General features: G+C 42.1%; 1 protein-coding gene across 6 annotated transcripts in view; it reads left to right on the top strand.

Annotated features, from left to right (window-relative positions):
• LOC106577192 (disks large homolog 5) overlaps positions 1–19176 on the top strand; it is a 125185-nt gene that overhangs the window by 75502 nt on the left and 30507 nt on the right. For 5 of the 6 annotated variants that reach the window (XM_014155048.2, XM_014155050.2, XM_014155047.2 and 2 more), the window contains 11 exons: positions 1691–1811; positions 2445–2598; positions 3112–3248; positions 3352–3441; positions 4121–4289; positions 4909–4986; positions 5732–5894; positions 14886–15019; positions 15419–15583; positions 15730–15916; positions 16641–16789. In XM_014155048.2, coding sequence (XP_014010523.2) covers positions 1691–1811; positions 2445–2598; positions 3112–3248; positions 3352–3441; positions 4121–4289; positions 4909–4986; positions 5732–5894; positions 14886–15019; positions 15419–15583; positions 15730–15916; positions 16641–16789 — 1547 coding nt within the window. The remainder of the gene's footprint in view (positions 1–1690; positions 1812–2444; positions 2599–3111; positions 3249–3351; positions 3442–4120; positions 4290–4908; positions 4987–5731; positions 5895–14885; positions 15020–15418; positions 15584–15729; positions 15917–16640; positions 16790–19176) is intronic. The other variant, XM_014155051.2, reaches the window with a different exon arrangement.

Raw genomic sequence — 19176 nt, 5'->3', positions numbered from 1 at the left:
CACAGAGTTCCAGGCAATAAGCAGACCATGTCTCACAGTGCTGAGCCGGGGGCTGTGGTCCTGTCCCAATACTCTCAAACGGCTCCTTTAGTCTCCTCCTCTTCCTGTTTCTGCTCCTGGTCATTGAACTGTGATTTTGATCCCAACACTCTGAAATGGGTCCTTCTCCTTATTCTCCTGCTGTTTCTGTTTATCATCATTAACCTCTCTTGGGTATGTGGGACGTGACCGTCCCACCTGCAGGACACACTCCCAACAGCCAGTGAAATAGCAGGGCGGCAAATTCAAAACGACCAAAATCTCATAATTCAAATTTCTCAAACATACGACTATTTTACACCATTTTAAAGATGCACTTCTCCTTAATGCAACCACATTGTCTGATTTCAAAAAGGCATTACAACGAAAGCAAAACATTAGATTATGTTAAGACACCACCTAAACAAGAAAAGCCACACAGCCATTTTCCTAGCATGGAGAGGCGTCACAAAAAACAGAAATACAGCTAAAATTAAGCACTAACTTTGGATGATCTTCATCAGACGACACTCATAGGACATCATGTTACACAATACATGTATGTTTTGTTCGATCAAGTTCATATTTATATCCAAAAACAGCATTTTACATTGGCGCGTGATGTTCAGAAAATCCCAAAACTTCCGGGGAATGTGCACATTAACAGAAATACTCATCATAAACGTTGACAAAATATATAACAATTATTTAAAGAATTATAGATATACTACTTCTTAATGCAACCGCTGTGTCAGATTTCAAAATAACTTTACGGAGAAAGCACATTGTTCAATATTCTGAGTACAGAGTTCAGCCATCAATGCAAGCTATACAGTTACCCGCCAAGTTCTGGCATCAACAAAACTCTAAATTAGTGTTATAAATCTTTCCTTACCTTTGCTGATCCTCGGCGGAATGCACTCGCAGGACTCCCACTTCCACAAGAAATGTTCTTTTTGTTCGATAAAGTCCATCATTTATGTCCAAATACCTCCGCTTTGTTGGCGTGTCCAGAACACTATTCCAAAGGCACGATGCGGGAGCGCAAATCAATAGACGAAAAGCTCAAAAAGTTCCATTACCGTTTGTAGAAACATGTCAAACGATGTTTACAATCAATCCTTAGGGTGCTTTTAACATAAATAATCGATAATATTCCAACCGGACAATAGCGTATTCATTACAGAAGAAAAATAAAAAATGCTAGCCATGCGTAAACGCTCATGAAGTAACTACATGACCTCAGACAGTCCACTGCTTGAACCGGCTGTTATTCCCTCAAAATTCACCATAGAAGCCTCAAACAACTGTCTAAAGACTGTTGACATCTAGTGGAAGCCTTAGGAAGTGCAAAATTACCCCTAAGTCACTGTAGTTTGGAAAGGGAATTAATTTTTTTTAAACTACAGCCTCAGATTTTCAACTTCCTGGTTGGATTTTTCTCAGGTTTTGGCCTGCCATATGAGTTCTGTTATACTCAGTCATCATTCAAACAGTTTTAGAAACGTCAGAGTGTTTTCTATCCAAATCTACTAATAATATGCATATTCTAGTTTCTGGGCCCGAGTAGTAGGCAGTTTAATTTGGGTACGTTTTTCATCCGGCCGTGAAAATACTGCCCCCTACCCAAGAGAAGTTAAACCAATTGATTTCTGTATCTGTCAATCACAAGAGCTACTCCAATGATGACCACTCTCCAGAGCCCAGAGAGATGCTTCGCTCCTCCCCCAACCGCTCCCACAGACAGAGTGTGGGCTTTGTCCCCACAGTCTACAACGGTGCCCTGCCTGCAAGTGAGTCTCTCGCTCTCTCTCTCTCTCTCTCTCTCACTCACTCACTCACTCACTCACTCACTCACTCACTCACTCACTCACTCACTCACTCACTCACTCACTCACTCACTCACTCACTCACTTACTCACTCACTCACTCACTCACTCACTCACTCACTCACTCACACACACATCAAAAAGAAAAGGGAATACCTAGTCCGTTGTACAATTGAATGCATTCAACTGAAATGCGTCTTCTGCATTTAACCCAACCCCTCTGAATCAGAGAAGTGTGGTAGGCTGCCTTAATCGACATCCATGTCCTCATCGCCCGGGGAGCAGTTGTTTTTGGGGGCCAACTGCCTTGCTCAAGAGCAAAATGGCAGATTTTTCCACCTTGTCCACTTGGGAATTGGAACCAGCGAATTACTGAACCAGTGAATTACTGGCCCAACGCTCTTAACCGTTCCTCCTGTCTAACCAGTGTGTTCCTCCCGTCTAACCAGTGTGTTCCTCCCGTCTAACCAGTGTGTTCCTCCCGTCTAACCAGTGTGTTCCTCCCGTCTAACCAGTGTGTTCCTCCCGTCTAACCAGTGTGTTCCTCCCGTCTAACCAGTGTGTTCCTCCCGTCTAACCAGTGTGTTGTGTTGTCAGATTCGGCCCATCGTGGCCTGGCCCCGTGTCCAGCAGTGACTGCTGTGATGAGGAACCCAGTATACACAGTCCGCAGCCACAGAGTCCACACCAACAACTGTCCCTCTGTCTCCTCCCAGATCTGCCAACACCAGCACAACAACCAACACCACAGGTAACTACCCCAGATAGAATAACTGCCCCGAAAACCAAGATGCCCAGTCATTCTTAACGGGGGCAAATGACTGTTTCGTCTAAATTACAGTATAGTGGCTTAAAGATATGATTCCATTGCTAAAGTAGGCAAATAATTAGTAGGAAACAACTTGGTCATCATTATAATGTAGTCAAATTTACTTTAGACAGATGGCAAGGTTGCTATTAGTAAGGAAAATTTGTTAAAAATACCTAGCAACGCTAATGTTAGCTAGGTAAAATGCTCTCCCCTCAATCTTAGCTAGCTAGCTAACGTTGAACAACATGTGAAGCCTATGTGACGACATTGCAGTGATGACCAAGGTTTTCCTGCTAATTAGTTGCCTTCTTTTGAAATGTTGTCCTGTTTGAGAATGCATTGAGTAGCACGTTCAGTCGTGCACCAGTCCTCAAGATGCATTTTATAACAATGGCGTGCGTAAATGACGCTAAGTGCAACCCATGAATTATGTAGTTAGAGAGTGTGTGTCAGTCCGCAGCACCAGGGCCGTCTGAGCCTAGACCTGAGCCAGAAGCGTCCAGCAGCAGACTACTCATCGTCCTCGTCACGCAGCAGCAGCACCTCCCATGGTACCAACTCACTACCCTCCAGCGCTCGCCTGGGCCTTGGTCAGTCAGTCACCCACGCATGCACGCACACAATACTCATTATACAGTACATGCTTACACACACACGCACACACACTGATGGACTTTTCATCTATTCCATCAGGTTGGTCCAGTAACGTCCAGTACCGGACAGAGAGGATAAAGATCCCCTCCACTCCCCGCTACCCTCGGTCCATGCTGGGTTCTGACAGAGGTACATGCATGGATAGAGCAATTAATTAATGGATGGATCAATTTATGCATGGATGGATAATTGAACAAACAAATGGGTGGGGGGTTGGGAAAATGAATGAATTAACAAATGGCTGGATGGATGAATGAAGGTATTACATTTTAAGATTCCTGTTACCTGAATACTGTGCCTCTACTGATATTTTCTGATGCTGGACCCAATGGGCCTTTAGGGCACTGATTTTCCACTCAACTAAAGAACTTATTCCAAATCAAACAGCTGACTACGCTCATGTATTCTCGGAGGAGAATGTGACAGCCCTGTTAGCAGCTCATTTAAAGGTGCTGTAATTTACTGCTGAAAGAGGTTGGACGAAAACAGTCATAACACTAAACTCAGGGAAACACTTGGTTAATCGTATAGATTTTCGGTCCTGCGCTGTTAAAGCTGGGGGTCAACATGCTTGTGTCTGGTATTTCCAACCTGATTACCTCTCTGAGAAATGATACTGGAACTATGGACCAATTCTCTCCCTCTCGTCCTACTACCATGTTTTAACTGTTGTGAGTATTTTAATTGTTTTTACTATGGAATAATTAAGTACATTATCATCTCATCTCATAAGTTTCTTCCCCTCTCTTCTCCCCCATCTCCCTTCCCCTCTCTCTCCCTTCCTCTCTCCCCGGCCCCTCGCCTCCAGGCTCCCTGTCCCATTCAGAGTGCAGCAGCCCCAGCCTCATCACTCCACCCCACTCACCTCTCAACCTGGAGACTTCCTCCTTCGCCAGCAGCCAATCACAGAGCTCTATCTCCATCCTGCCCAGAATCTCCGTCAGCCCTGTGCAAATAGGAGAGCGGAGGAAAGACCGGTAGGAAGGAAAAGATGAGACAAGGGGGTGGGAAAATAAGAATGATTTTGAAAAGCGCAGGAAGGTGTAAAACCGTGTCTATAGTACCTCCCTCCACCAGTAGTTCTATGTATTGACTGGTCCAGTACTAGAACACGTGATTCAATTGGTAAAATAATCACCAAGTCCTTTGTTAGTTGAATCAGATGTGCATGTACTGGAATAGGCTGAGGGTACACGAGGAGAGGTTTGGCAAACACTGGTCTAGAATAATAGAAAATAGGAAGTGTGTGCTTCATTGATTATAGTTCAGTTATAATGCTGTTGGTAAATGCAGTATGTTGCTGTCATTTCTATTTGTAGCCTGGTCCCAGATCTGTTTGTGCTTTAGCCAACTTCTCTTACTATGCCAGTGGAATGACGATGTTAGAAGGATTTGCTAAAGCACACACTGAAGGAACCAGGCTAGTATTCTTGTATTTTTCTGTTTTTCTTATCACAGCAGAAGTGTTTAGCCTCTGCATATTTTCTATTTTTCACCACCTTGCCGTCTTTCTTCCTCTGCCCTGTCTGTTTTTCTCTCCTCCATCTCCTCCCTCGTTTCTTCTCTTCCATCTGCCATGTGTGTAAATGTCTCCAGGTCTCTGTACAGTAACAGGTCTTTTCTGAGGATCCCTCTGGCTGCTAGGCCGAGGTTCTCCTCTCTCAGGAGCCTCAGGTTCGTTGGATCCACCTCAGACACAGATGATCTTACTGTTAACATGCTTGAGATAAAGAGAGAGACCCAGGCCTGTCCAGAAACAACCCCTATCCTGAGGTCTAGTGACTAGGAGAGAGCCCATAGAGATCTGGTCTAGACACCTGGGATGTATAAAGCATGTGTTGTGTGGTATTTCTCAACCCGAACAGCAGTTAGGCCTGAATCCCACCTTCCAGTCAAACAGGTCTGCGCATGCTAGGTTTACAAAGATCCAGAAAACCTGCACAACTATTCCTCTTGATCCAGATTTGATAGATTGATGTGTGCTGTCTCTCAGTTGTTGTTTGTATGATTGGACTTGTTTGAAATTACGCGGCCCCTTGTTTCATGTGTAAAGTCATTCTCACTGAAGCTGCATGCTACTGAAGGTCCGTGCCCTTTTGCAGATGGCATGGCATTCTGTGTGTGTTTGGGTCCAATCCTAGTCGCGATGCTGAGTGTGAAGCTACCTCTGAGTCCACCTCACCACCTTTTGCTTGTCTTCATCTTTTAGCACTGTTTGTCCCTTTTTATTTCTGGCTGTTGGTCCTTCCTGTGAAATATAATATGACTCCATGTATGAAATATGCCTATGTATTGTGTAAATCAACATGTGAGTTTCATAACACCCTAGTCCCTATGTAGTGCACTACTTTTGTCCAGACCCTTATCGGGGATTTGACATGTAGCCCTGATGTTTATTCTCATCCCTCCCTCACATCAGGCCGTACCTGGAGGAACCTCGAAACGTAATCGTTCACAAAGGGGCGGAGCCTCTGGGCATCTCTATCGTCGGTGGCGAGAACGGCGGCATCTTCGTCTCCAAGGTGACGGGAGGCAGCATCGCCCACCAGGCCGGCCTGGAGTACGGCGACCAGCTCCTCGAGGTAACTTCCTGTTTCATTTCTTCCTGACAGGGTTAAGGATCAAATCCATTTCAGCTCAGGAGGAAATTGTCAATGTGATTCTGTGATGAAGTTTATTCCTATTAATGGAATAAAACATTATAGTCATTTACAGCACCAGTCAAGGTTTGGACACCTACTAATTCAAGGATTTTTCTTTATTTTTACTATTTTCTACATTGTCGAATAATTGTGAAAACATCAAAACTATGAAATAACACATATGGAATCATATAGTAACCCAAAAAGTGTTAAACAAATCAAAATATATTTCAGATTCTTCAAAGTAGCCACCCTTTGCCTTGATGACAGCTTTGCACAATCTTGGCATTTTCTCAACCAGCTTCACCAGGAATGCTTTTCCTACAGTAATGGAGTTCCCACATGTGCTGAGCACTTGTTGGCTGTTTTTCCTTCACTCTGCAATCCAACTCATCCCAAACCGTCTCAATTTGGTTGAGGTTGGGTGATTCAGCACTCCATCACTCTCGTTCTTGGTCAAATAGCCCTTATACAGCCTGGATGTGTGTTGGGTCATTGTCCTGTTGAAAACAAATGGGATGGCGTATCGCTGCAAAATGCTGTGCTAGCCATGCTGGTTAAGTGTGCCTTGAATTCTAAATAAATCACTGACCGTGTTACCAGAAAAGCACCATCACACCTCCTCCTCCATGCTTCACGGTGGGAACCATACATGCAGAGATCATCCGTTCACCTACTCTGCTTCTTACAAAGACATGGCGGTTGGAACCAAAAATCTCAAATTTGTACTCATAAGACCAAAGGACAGATTTCCACCAGTCTAATGTCCATTCCTCGTGTTTCTTGGCCCAAGCATGTCTCTTCTTCGTAGTGGTTTCTTTGCAGCAATTCGACCACGAGGGCCTGATTCACACAGTCTCCTCTGAACAGTTGATGTTGAGATTTGTCTGTTACTTGAACGCTGAAGCATTTATTTGGGCTGTAATTCCTGAGGCTGGTAACACGAATTAACTTATCCTCTGTAACTCTGGGTCTTCCTTGCCTGTGGCGGTGCTCATGAGAGCCGGTTTTATTATAGAGCTTGATGGTTTTTGTGACTGCACTTGAAGAAACTTTCAAAGTAATTGACATTTTCCGGATTGACTGACCTTCATGTCTTAAAGTAATGATGGACTGTCGTTTCCCTTTGCTTATTTGAGCTGTTCTTGCCATAATATGGACTTGGTCTTTTACCAAATAGGGCTATCTTCTGTATGCCACCCCTACCTTGTCACAACACAACTGTTTGCCTCAAACGCATTAAGAAGGAAAGAAATTCCAGAAATTAACTTTTAACAAGGCACACCTGTTAAAACCTCTTCAGCGTCTCATCCCGTCAGCGGGATCAAAATCCAGCGAAAAATCATATCGCCAATTAGCATTAAAAAAAAAAATTTAAAAACATTTTTTTTTTTTTATAGATACACCTCTCCTGAATCGACCCACGTCGTCCGATTTCAAAAAGGTTTTACAGGAAAAGCAAATCATTAGATTATGTTAGATGAGTCCATCGTAAAAAGCAGCTTCATAGCCATTTTCCGACCAACCACTTGCATCACATATAATCAAAAAACAGCTAAATGCAGCACTAACCTTTTACAAACTTCATCAGATGGCACCCCCATGTTATACAATGCATGCATTCTTTTGTTCAATAAAGGTCATATTTATATATAAAAACAGCATTTTACATCTCTGTCTGACGTTGAATAAATAATTTCCCCTCAAATGCGTCCCGGTAAACAATGCTACATTTCCCTAAATTACTATCCTATAACGATTTTTTTAAATTTATATTGTCAATCTAACATTTATAGATGAATATCTCTTGAGAACACCTGTCATACCAGATTTTAAATTAACTTTACTGGGTAATCACACTTTGCGATAAAAGGAGATGCGATACTCAGAAAATGAGCTAATATACAGAGCTCGGCGCCATCTTGGAAACAATCGCATGTCACATCTCATCTTGTATAATATTGTCAATAATCGCCTACCTTTAGTTGTCTTCATCAGAAAGCATCCCAGGTCCACAACAGATGTATTTTCGGTCAAAAAGTCCATACTTCACGTTCCATTAGCCTGCTGTTGGTAGCGCGTCCTATGGCTCTCTCCAAGCGCAGGGCTGAAGTTCCGGATAAAATGAGATTCTCCCGCCTGTAGGTTCGTTCAAACATGTCAAACGTTGTAAAACATTAATCTTCAGGGCCTGTAACACCAAGAGAGCCAATAAGATTCAAGGGGGATGATTTCATGGCCTTTAAAACCGTTTCCAAAGGTGGGGGTAGACATGGCCGCCGGCGTCATAATGGTGATGGCCCATCCCCTGTGACCAATTTCCAACTCGTCTCATTCAATGAGTTTCGACCGTATAAGGCTCAAACCACTGTGAAAAGACTGGCGACATCTAGTGGAAGCAATAGGAAGTGCTCACTGAACCATTGTTAACGGTGTGATTAATAAGGAAAGATGAGAAGTCGAGTCCACAATTCAGAATTCCACTTCCTGTTTCAATCGGTCTCGGGGTTTTGACTGCCATTTGAGTTCTGTTATACTCACAGACACCATTCAAACAGTTTTAGAAACTTTAGAGTGTTTTCTATCCATATATAATAAGTATATGCATGCCCTAGCTTCTGAGTTTGATTAGTAGGCCGTTGAAAATGGGAACGATTCTTTTTTCAAAATGCGCTGTGGCGCCCCCTATCCTAGGGTATCCTCAAGAGGTTAATTGAAATGCATTCCAGGTGACTACCTCATGAAGCTGGTTGAGAGAATGCCAAGAGTGTGTAAAGCTGTCATCAAAGCAAAGGGTGGCTACTTTGAAGAATCTCAAATATGAAATATATTTTGATTTGTTTAACACTTTTTTTGGGGGGTTACTACATGATTCCATTTGCGTTATTTCATAGTTTTGATGTCTTCACTATTATTCTACAATGTAGAAAATAGTAAATATAAAGCAAAACCCTTGAATGAGTAGGTGTCTAAACTTACGACTGGTACTGAAGCAGACACTCTTATCCAGAATGATTTAGTCACACATTAATGCCTGAAACTTTTTGAGGCTATTTGATCCTTTCAGTCAGGAAAAACCCCAGGGCTTAATGGCATACCGGTAGAGGTATATCAAGTATTTTTTGATATACTAAAAGCTCCATTGTTATATTGTTTAACCTCTTACATCTAGACGTTCCGCTAGCGGAACACCTGCTCCAATATCCAACGATAGGCGTGGCGCGAATTACAAATTCCTCAAAAATACAAAAACTTCAATTTTTCAAATATATGACTATTTCACAGCATTTTAAAGACGAGACTCTCCTTTATCTAACCACACTGTCCGATTTCAAAAAGGCTTTACAGCGAAAGCAAAACATTAGATTATGTCAGCAGAGTACCCAGCCAGAAATAATCAGACACCCATTTTTCAAGCTAGCATATGTCACAAAAACCCAGAAGACAGCTAAATGCAGCACTAACCTTTGATGATCTTCATCAGATGACACACCTAGGACATTATGTTATACAATACATGCATGTTTTGTTCAATCAAGTTCATATTTATATCAAAAAACAGCTTTTTACATTAGCATGTGACGTTCAGAACTAGCATACTTCCGGGGAAATTACTAACAATTTACTAAATTACTCACGATAAACGTTCACAAAAAGCATAACAATTATTTTAAGAATTATAGATACAGAACTCCTTTATGCACTCGATATGTCCGATTTTAAAATAGCTTTTTTGGTGAAAGCACATTTTGCAATATTCTAAGTACATAGCCCAGCCATCACGGGCTAGCTATTTAGACACCCGGCAAGTTTAGCCTTCACCAAAATCAGATTTACTATTACAAAAGTTTGATTACCTTTTGTTGTCTTCGTCAGAATGCACTCCCAGGACTGCTACTTCAATAACAAATGTTGGTTTGAAGCATGTCAACCGCTGTTTAAAATTTTTATGCCATTTATCTCGTAAAAAAGCGATAATATTCCGACCGGGAATCTCCTTTTCTGCAAACAGAGGAAAAAACACAAAGACGGGGGCGGCCAGTGCACGCCCCTAAGCCCACAGTCCCTTGATCGGCCACTTGAGAAAGGCGATAATGTGTTTCAGCCTGGGGCTGGAATGACGACATTCAGGTTTTTCCCGGGCTCTGAGAGCCTATTGGAGCCGTGGGAAGTGTCACGTTACCGCAGAGATCCTTTGTAATGGAATGAGATGTCAAAGAAAGACAATAAATGGTCAGACAGGCCACTTCCTGTAAAGGAATCTCTCAGGTTTTGACCTGCCATTTGAGTTCTGTTATACTCACAGACACCATTCAAACAGTTCTAGAAACTTTGGAGTGTTTTCTATCCAAAGCCAATAATTATATGCATATTCTAGTTACTGGGCAGGACTAGTAACCAGATTAAATCGGGTATGTTTTTTATCCAGCCGTGAAAATACTGCCCCCTAGCCATAACAGGTTAACAACTCCTATAGAATGGTAGTCTGTCAGGTACTCAGCAGGAAGGTCTGATTTCTCTATTATTAAAACAAGACCCAGATGGCAAATATAAAGACCCAGTCTATCTAAGAAACTGGAGGCCCCTTACACTTCAATGTTGTGATGCAAAAATACTAGCGAAATGCATAGCACTCAGAATTAAAAAGGTTTTGCCAGTTATTGTTCATCCTGATCAGACAGGTTTATTACATGGACGATACATTGGAGATAATATACGACAACTACTAGAAATAACAACATGAAACATATAAGAAGCAAGGAATGGTATTTATAGCAGATTTTGAAAAGGCATTTGATTAAGTAAGACTGGATTTTATTTATAAATGCCTGGTTTTTGTCAATTTTGGTAATTCTCTTATAAAATGAGGAAAAATGTTTATCAACCCTAGGTGTAAAATAGTAAATAACGGCTACTTCTCAGAGTTTTGAATTGTCAAGAGGATTTAAACAAGGGTGTCCGCTGTCACTATATCTATTCGTTATGGCCATCGAAATGCTAGCTATTAAAATCGGATCCAATAACAACATTAAAGGATTAGAAATCCAAGGCTTAAAAACAAAGGTGTCCATGTATGCCGATGACTCAAGTTTTATACTAAGTCCGCAAGCTAGATCCCTGCAATGTCTCATTGAATATCTAGATAGATTTTAGTCCAGAGAGTACAGATAGTTAATTATGATAACTGTACGATATTACGTATTGGATCCTCAAAAAACACAACTTTTACATTACCCTGCAGTTTACCTATAAAATGGGCTGATGGTGAAGTAGACATACTCGCTATTCATATCACAAAATATATAAATAAGCTCTTGTCATGAAGTTGGCCTGTGGGTAAGGTTTATGACCCCCCCCCCCATAAATACCTTTCTCCCTTCCCTCTCTCTCTGACTCTACTGAAGGACTCTTTAATAGCCTTTGTTAAACATAGAGAGTCTGGGAACATCAAACAAGTGTAGGGAAAGGAACCATATTTCGGTAATAGAACCAGTTCAAAATATGCGTTGATACTTAATAAATATGATGTCAGTTCGGTTGTCATCTGAGACATTTTGACTGATGACAGGACGACATAAATTGTATCTGGGAAAGTCTACACATTCTAGTTATCAGATTCACATGGAATTGTTGTGCAATTTAAATGTTTGAATATGAAGTTATTTGTGAAAAGATTACATGTAATTTTAGCTTCCAAATGAGAGAGTTGGGTTTTCATAAGGTTAGAGCCCTGCTCAATCAGTGGCCCGCCCCTGTGAAGAGACATGCGTTATAAACTATGAAACACACCCTTCTCTCCCTCCATTATATAAGCCCTTGACGAAAATGTGACCTTCTGTTCCGAGGACGATAGGACGACGGTCCATACATTAAAAAGGACTAACATGTCAAATACAGAACTAAGCCAACCTCAGCCTGAGCTTTGGTTGTGAATGGTATGAACTTTGAACTCTTATTCACTAAAGAAGTGAGACCTCCTAGCCATTGAGTTAGCAACAGCAGCTGTAAACGTGGGCTAGGAAAGGGCGGACGACGTATCCAGTCTAACACACAATGAAGATACTACAACGTATCCAATTTACCACCAGAGATATTCTTCCAAGGACAGGAAGATCTCTGTCGGCCAACACGGCCAGCATCTACGACCAACCTACGGAAGCGCAGCTCAGAGTAAATATTTATTTCGCTTTCCTTTTCCAAATGGGCGGTAATTTAGAATGCATAAGATACTGTATTTACGAAAGCTTAGCTTCTCCCTTTGTTCCTCAGTCTTCCCACTCTTTCATTCAAGCCCAACCCCCTCTCTTTGTGTAACAAGCCATCATACAGGTTCCGTCCACCAGGGACGTTTTCTGTATGACATAATTTGCATTCTGTGTATATGTAATTCTGTGTGATTAGTTGGGTATTTAGGAAATAAATAATTAAACCCAATTTTGTATTGCTGATTCAAATAGCCAGGGTTCGTGAAGATAACCAAGAATTTACAACTTTCAGATGAAACTGAAATAAGGTGACGATTAATATTGACTGCTATTGATGTAAAATATTACTAGGTCTTTCAGAGTTTATTCGGAAGATAACAGCTCTATAAACACTCTTTCGTGATGCCCCGACTTTGAGCTAATCATGTAAATGTAATTAACTAGAATCAGGTAATATTAATTACAGAGAAAGGATTTTATAGAATAGCATGTCATATCACTTAATCCGGCATAGCCAAAGACACGACACTCTCCACAATGAATTTCAATAGAAAACTTGTAAAAATAGACATGATCCTGCAACCATGGAGTGGTAAATACCTGTCGATTTATGGAAAAATTGTCCTGATTAACTCCTTAGTCATATCTCAGTTTACTCACTTACTTATGGCGCGGCCTACTCCTGATGATTCGTTTTTCAAATCATATGAGCAAAAAATATTTCGCTTTATCTGGGACGCTAAACCAGACAAAATAAAGCGTGCCTATCTATATAATGAATATGAATTGGGTGGGTTGAGATTATTAAATATAAAAGCACTAAACCTCTCTCTACAAGCTTCACTTATTCAAAAGTTTTACTTGAACCCTAAATGGTTCTCAAGTAGATTACTAAGAAAAGCTCATCCATTGTTTAAAAATGGCATTTTTGCCTTTGTGCAGATTGCCATGTCTCATTTTCGATTTAATTGAAAATTATACTTTTTCAAACAAGCATTGCAGAGCTGGCTACAATTTCAATTTCATCCCCCAGAAAAGATAGAACAAATATTATGGCTGAACTCAAATGTGCTGGTTGATAAAGTATCTGTATTTATGGGAAAGATATTTGAAAAGGGTGTTTTCTTCTTAAATGATATTGTAAATTGGAATGGTAGAGTTATGTCCTTCATGGAGTTATCAGAATTGTACGGGAAGGTCTGCTCAATGCAAGAGTACAACCAATTGATTACAGCACTGCCCCAAAAATGAAGGAGGCAGCGGGAGGAGGGTAGGGAACTGGTCTGTCTGCTCAATATAAAGGATCAAAACTGGCGGAGGAATAAAAATAGCATACATAGGAAAGTATACCAGTTTCATTTGAGGACCAGGATGTTGACAATTGTGCCATACAGATTGCAAAATAGTTGGGAAGAGATTTGATATACCGATTCCATGGTACAGAGATGAGTTGATATATAAAACAATGCATGATTCAAGACTTCGTGCTTTTCAGCTAACATTATTATATAGAATTCTTGAAACCAACAAAATGTTGAATATTTGGGGCATCAAATCATCGAAGCTCAGCAGATTTTGTTGTGAGACCATTTATTATGGTATTGCCCTCAGGTAGCCCGTTTCTGGTCTCGGGTTCAGGAATGGCTGAAAATGCATAGCATTGATCTAAAATTGACCCTAGAAATAGTACTGTTAGGAGATCTGGAGAGACCGGGTCAGTCAATTACAAATAGTCTTAGTAAAAGTATTTATCTTCAACTCGCAACCTGTGGGTTCTTTTCGATTAGATAGGTTGAAATTGTATGTTGAACGTCACAGCATAGTTGAAAGATATGTGTTGCGTAGAAACCCGATGTGGGTGGCCAGCAGAGATAAATGGGATGGGCTGAGGGAAGCTGAGGGTTGGGATGTGGAATTGGAGACAAGTGGGAGTGGAGTTGCTGTGTGGGAGGTGGAATGATGGTCAAAGATAAAAGTAAAAAATGTTTTTTTAAGTCAAAATAAAACATAATAAAAAGTACATTTGAATGACACTAAGTGGCAGTGTTTTTACAACTAATGCCGGTTTGCCTGAGGTTGATGCTGTGCAGGTGTTTGTACACATGCATATACAAACACACTCATTCAAATAAACACGTACAAGAACACACACATACATGTAATAGTGTCAGACATGCACACAAACATATACAGTTGCCATTACTGTTATGATTTTAGTTGTCCTTGATGTCCTTTGTTTTGTTTTCTTTGGGGGTTTTTTGCATTGTTGTTCGCTGTTTTCTTCTGTCTTTTCCTTTTCTCTTTAGTTCATTCTCTTGGTTGTTGGTGCATTGGGGGGTTCTTGGGGGTGGGGAATGGAATTAATTGTATTTTTTATTTTTCTTCCTGGGGGGGAGGAGTCTTGAATGGTTGAGGGACAGCTATTGGGGTACTGTGGGGGGGATCTTGGAGGGTTCGGGTTCACGTTTTTTGGCCTGGTGGGAGATCTGTCAACATGCCCTTGAGCAGGGCATTGACCCTGGATGCTTCTGTGTGTCGCTCTGAATGGGAGTCTGTTGAATGACTGGTATGATGTAGTTGTTGAGCGGCTTCACTGCAAGTATACTGTATGTTTCGAATATTCAATGAAAAATAAATGCCTGAATATGACCTGTAGAATTGAGAAGTGCTGTTTATTTTCAGTGAGGATTTTTCAATAACATATAGACTTTCTCTTCTCCTCCAGTATAACGGTATTAACCTGCGTAATGCCACAGAGCAGCAGGCCAGGCTGATCATTGGTCAGCAGTGTGACACCATCACCATTATGGCTCAATACAACCCCCACATGTACCAGCTGGGAAACCCCTCACGATCCAGGTAAACAATGACATTTCTTCCCAGTGGGCAATTTACATAAATATAGTCTTTCGTACTTCAAAAGGTGTGTAAAATTGACCTCGGACATACCATGACATTTGTAAATCTCGTAGTCATAAAGAATATACAGGCCTCATTTACCACCATTTAAATAGATTGCACCAATATTTAAACTTTATTTAACTAGGCAAGTCAGTTAAGAACAAAAATCTTATTTACAATGACGGCCTAGTCCGGCCAAAACCGTCCTGTGGGACTCCCAATCACGGCCGGTTGTGATACAGCCTGGATTCGAACCAGGGTGTCTGTAGTGACACCTCCAGCACTGAGATGCAGTGCCTTAGACGGCTGCGCCACTCGGGAGCCCATACTAAGGTTTTTCTTTCTCTGCGTGTGTAGTTCTGGTCTGGAGCCGGTGAGCAGCCAGTTCACGCCCCAGGGCAGTGGAGCCACCACCCCAGACAACCACTCTACTATAGACACTCTGAGTGAACAGGACGAAGGAACACTCACCCCCTCCTCCAAACAGACCACCCCTACAACTAGTCCTCACAGCTTCATCAGGTAACACACACCTCTGACGGGCCCACCGCTGACTGCTCCAGCCTCTCCAGCTTCATGTGGATTTGTGTATATTGCAGGGGTTGGGTACCGCAGAAGACACATTTCTGTTTGGTAAGGTATTCGTGTTGTTCCGTCCCCCACTCCAGGGTGTCGTCAGAGGGCAGTCGTAAGGTGTGTGAGCCGCGGGTGGTGACGGTGCGCAGGGCCCAGGGTGCAGAGCTGGGGCTGGGGCTGTGTGGAGGGAACCTCCGGGGGGTCTATGTAAAGAGTCTGGAGGAGGACAGCCCTGCTAGGGGACCAGAGGGCCTGCAGCCTGGGGACCTCATACTGGAGGTAGGTTATATACACCAGCATGTAGGTGGACACACACACAAGGTCTATCACAACTATTTTATGAGTGAACTTTTTTCACCGTGCAGCATCCCTGCCAAAGCCCATCGCTGTTTTCCTTGCCTGTCTTTGTTCCTTTATCGATTGCCCCTCTCCTCTCTTTCTCTCATTGTACACTGTGGTGTACCTACATGGCCAATCTTTATACAGAGATACGCAGGCAGCTAATACTGTCCCATTCCTGTGATGCTCCCACTCTGTCACTTTAATCTCTGTTCTCCAAGCAGGCCTAGAGCCTTGTCATCAGAACAGAACTCTATGTCCATTTTCCTCTTCTCTCATCCTCCTCCTAATCAATAGACAGACACTTCAAAGATTCAAGGGGCTTCTGCCCCCTCCTCCTCCTCACTAATCAATAGACAGACATGCAACCAAAAAAACACAGAGGCTGAAGGAGTCGGTGTTTTACTTTCTGGACCAGCCCAGGGCTTTGAAATGAATGTATTGATTGGTCTAGACACTGCCAAAATCTATCACTCATCTCTCTCACTCTCTATTTCCCTTTCTCTCTCTGTATCTCACACTCTTGCTCCTTCTCTCCCTCTTCTCTCTCCTTTTTCTCTCTCCTCCCTCACTTCTCCCTCTCTCCTATTTAAAAAAAAAGTGTTTGTGTAATGATGATGTTTCCCCAATAAAGGGGTTTGTAAATTCCAATTCTCTATCTCAGTATGGGTCAGTGAATATGAAGAACAAGACAGTGGAGGAGATGTATGTAGAGATGCTGAAGCCGGCTGAGACGGTCTCACTCAGAGTCCAACAACGACCTGACGACTTCAACATGGTCAAAGACACACCGGGGGACGGCTTCTATATCAGGTACACACACACGTCTCCAAAATGCCTGTTTCATGATGCACCAGTGAAGCCCATGGAGAGGAACTCTTTCTTCATCTAAAGCAATTATGTCCCACATCCAGGAGAATTATCCCCTGTTACACTATAGAGATACTGTCTGTTTATATGTCTGTTAATGTCTGTCTGTATGTTTATTTATATATGTGTGTGTGTGTGTGTGTGTGTGTGTGTGTGTGTGTGTGTGTGTGTGTGTGTACTACCGTTCAAAAGTTTGGGGTCACTTAGAAATGTCCTTGTTTTTGAAAGAAAAGCACATTCCTCAACTGGCAGCTTCATTAAATAGTACCTGCAAAACACCAGTGACTCCGGGATGCTGGCCTTCTAGGCAGAGTTGCAAAGAAAAAGCCATATCTGTCTGGCCAATAAAAAGAAAAGGTTAAGATGGGCAAAAGAACACAGACAGATTTGTCTGTCTGCCTATATGTGTGCCTGTGTGTCTCTGTCTGTGTCTGTGTGTATCTGTCTGTCTGTATCTGTCTATGTCTGTTTGTCTGTATCTGTCTATGTCTGTTTGTCTGTATCTGTCTATGTGTCTGTATCTGTCTATGTCATGTCTGTCTGTCTGAATCTGTCTATGTCTGTCTGAATCTGTCTATGTATGTCTATGTCATGTCTGTCTATGTCATGTCTGTCTGTCTGTCTCCTGTCTGTGTCTGTCTGTCTGTCTCCTGTCTGTATCTGTCTGTCTGTCTCTGTCTGTCTGTGTCTGTCTGTACCTGTCTGTCTGTATCTGTCTATGTCATGTCTGTCTGTCTGTCTCCTGTCTGTATCTGTCTGTATCTGTCTGTCTCCTGTCTGTATCTGTCTGTCTCCTGTCTGTATCTGTCTGTCTCCTGTCTGTATCTGTCTGTCTCCTGTCTGTCTGTCTGTATCTGTCTATGTCATGTCTGTCTGTATCTGTCTGTCTGTCTGTCTGTCATGTCTGTCTGTATCTGTCTGTCATGTCTGTCTGTATCTGTCTGTCATGTCTGTCTGTCATGTCTGTCTGTCTGTCTGTCATGTCTGTCTATCTGTCTATGTCATGTCTGTCTATGTCATGTCTGTCTGTATCTGTCTATGTCATGTCTGTCATGTCTGTCTGTATCTGTCTATGTCATGTCTGTCATGTCTGTCTATCTGTCTGTCGTCTGTCTGTCTATGTCATGTCTGTCTGTCTGTATCTGTCTATGTCATGTCTGTCTCCTGTCTGTATATGTCTATGTCATGTCTGTCTGTCTGTCTCCTGTCTGTATCTGTCTATGTCTGTCTGTATCTGTCTGTCTGTCTGTATCTGTCTATGTACCTGTCTGTCTGTATCTGTCTATGTCATGTCTGTCTGTATCTGTCTATGTCATGTCTGTCTATGTCATGTCTGTCTAGCTGTCTGTCATGTCTGTCCGTATCTCTCTATGTCTGTCTATCTGTCTATGTCTCTGTCTGTCTGTATCTGTCTGTCTGTCTGTCTGTATCTGTCTATGTCTCTGTCTCTGTCTGTCTGTCTGTATCTGTCTATGTCTGTCTGTCTCCTGTCTGTATCTGTCTATGTCATGTCTCTGTCATGTCTGTCTATGTCATGTCTGTCTATGTCATGTCTGTCTATGTCTTGTCTGTCTGTATCTGTCTATGTCTGTCTGTCTCCTGTCTGTATCTGTGTCTGTCTGTGTCATGTCTGTCTGTCATGTCTGTCTGTCTGTGTCATGTCTGTCTGGCATGTCTGTCTGTCTGTATCTGTCTGTCATGTCTGTGTCTGTATCTGTCTGTCATGTCTGTCTCTGTATCTGTCTGTCTGTATCTGTCTATGTCCTGTCTGTCTGTATCTGTCTATGTCCTGTCTGTCTGTCTGTATCTGTCTATGTCTCTGTCTGTCTGTATCTGTCTATGTCCTGTCTGTCTGTATCTGTCTATGTCTGTCTGTCTGTATCTGTCTATGTCTGTCTGTCTGTATCTGTCTATGTCTGTCTGTCTGTGTCTGTCTGTCTGTATCTGTCTATGTCTGTCTGTCTGTATCTGTCTATGTCTGTCTCTCTGTATCTGTCTATGTCATGTCTGTATCTGTCTATGTCATGTCTGTATCTGTCTATGTCATGTCTGTATCTGTCTATGTCATGTCTATCTGTCATGTCTGTCTGTATCTGTCATGTCTGTCTGTATCTGTCATGTCTGTCTGTATCTGTCATGTCTGTCTGTATCTGTCATGTCTGTCTGTATCTGTCTATGTCATGTCTGTCTGTCTGTGTCTGTCTGTATCTGTCTGTCATGTCTGTATCTGTCTGTCATGTCTGTATCTGTCTGTCTGTATCTGTCTTGTCTGTCTGTATCTGTCTGTCATGTCTGTATCTGTCTATGTCATGTCTATCTGTCATGTCTGT

Source organism: Salmo salar, chromosome ssa18 (genome assembly GCF_905237065.1).
Source record: "Salmo salar chromosome ssa18, Ssal_v3.1, whole genome shotgun sequence".
Lineage (NCBI taxonomy): Eukaryota > Metazoa > Chordata > Actinopteri > Salmoniformes > Salmonidae > Salmo > Salmo salar.
Note: the sequence above shows the minus strand (reverse complement) of the source record. Positions and strands in the feature narration are given on the sequence as shown.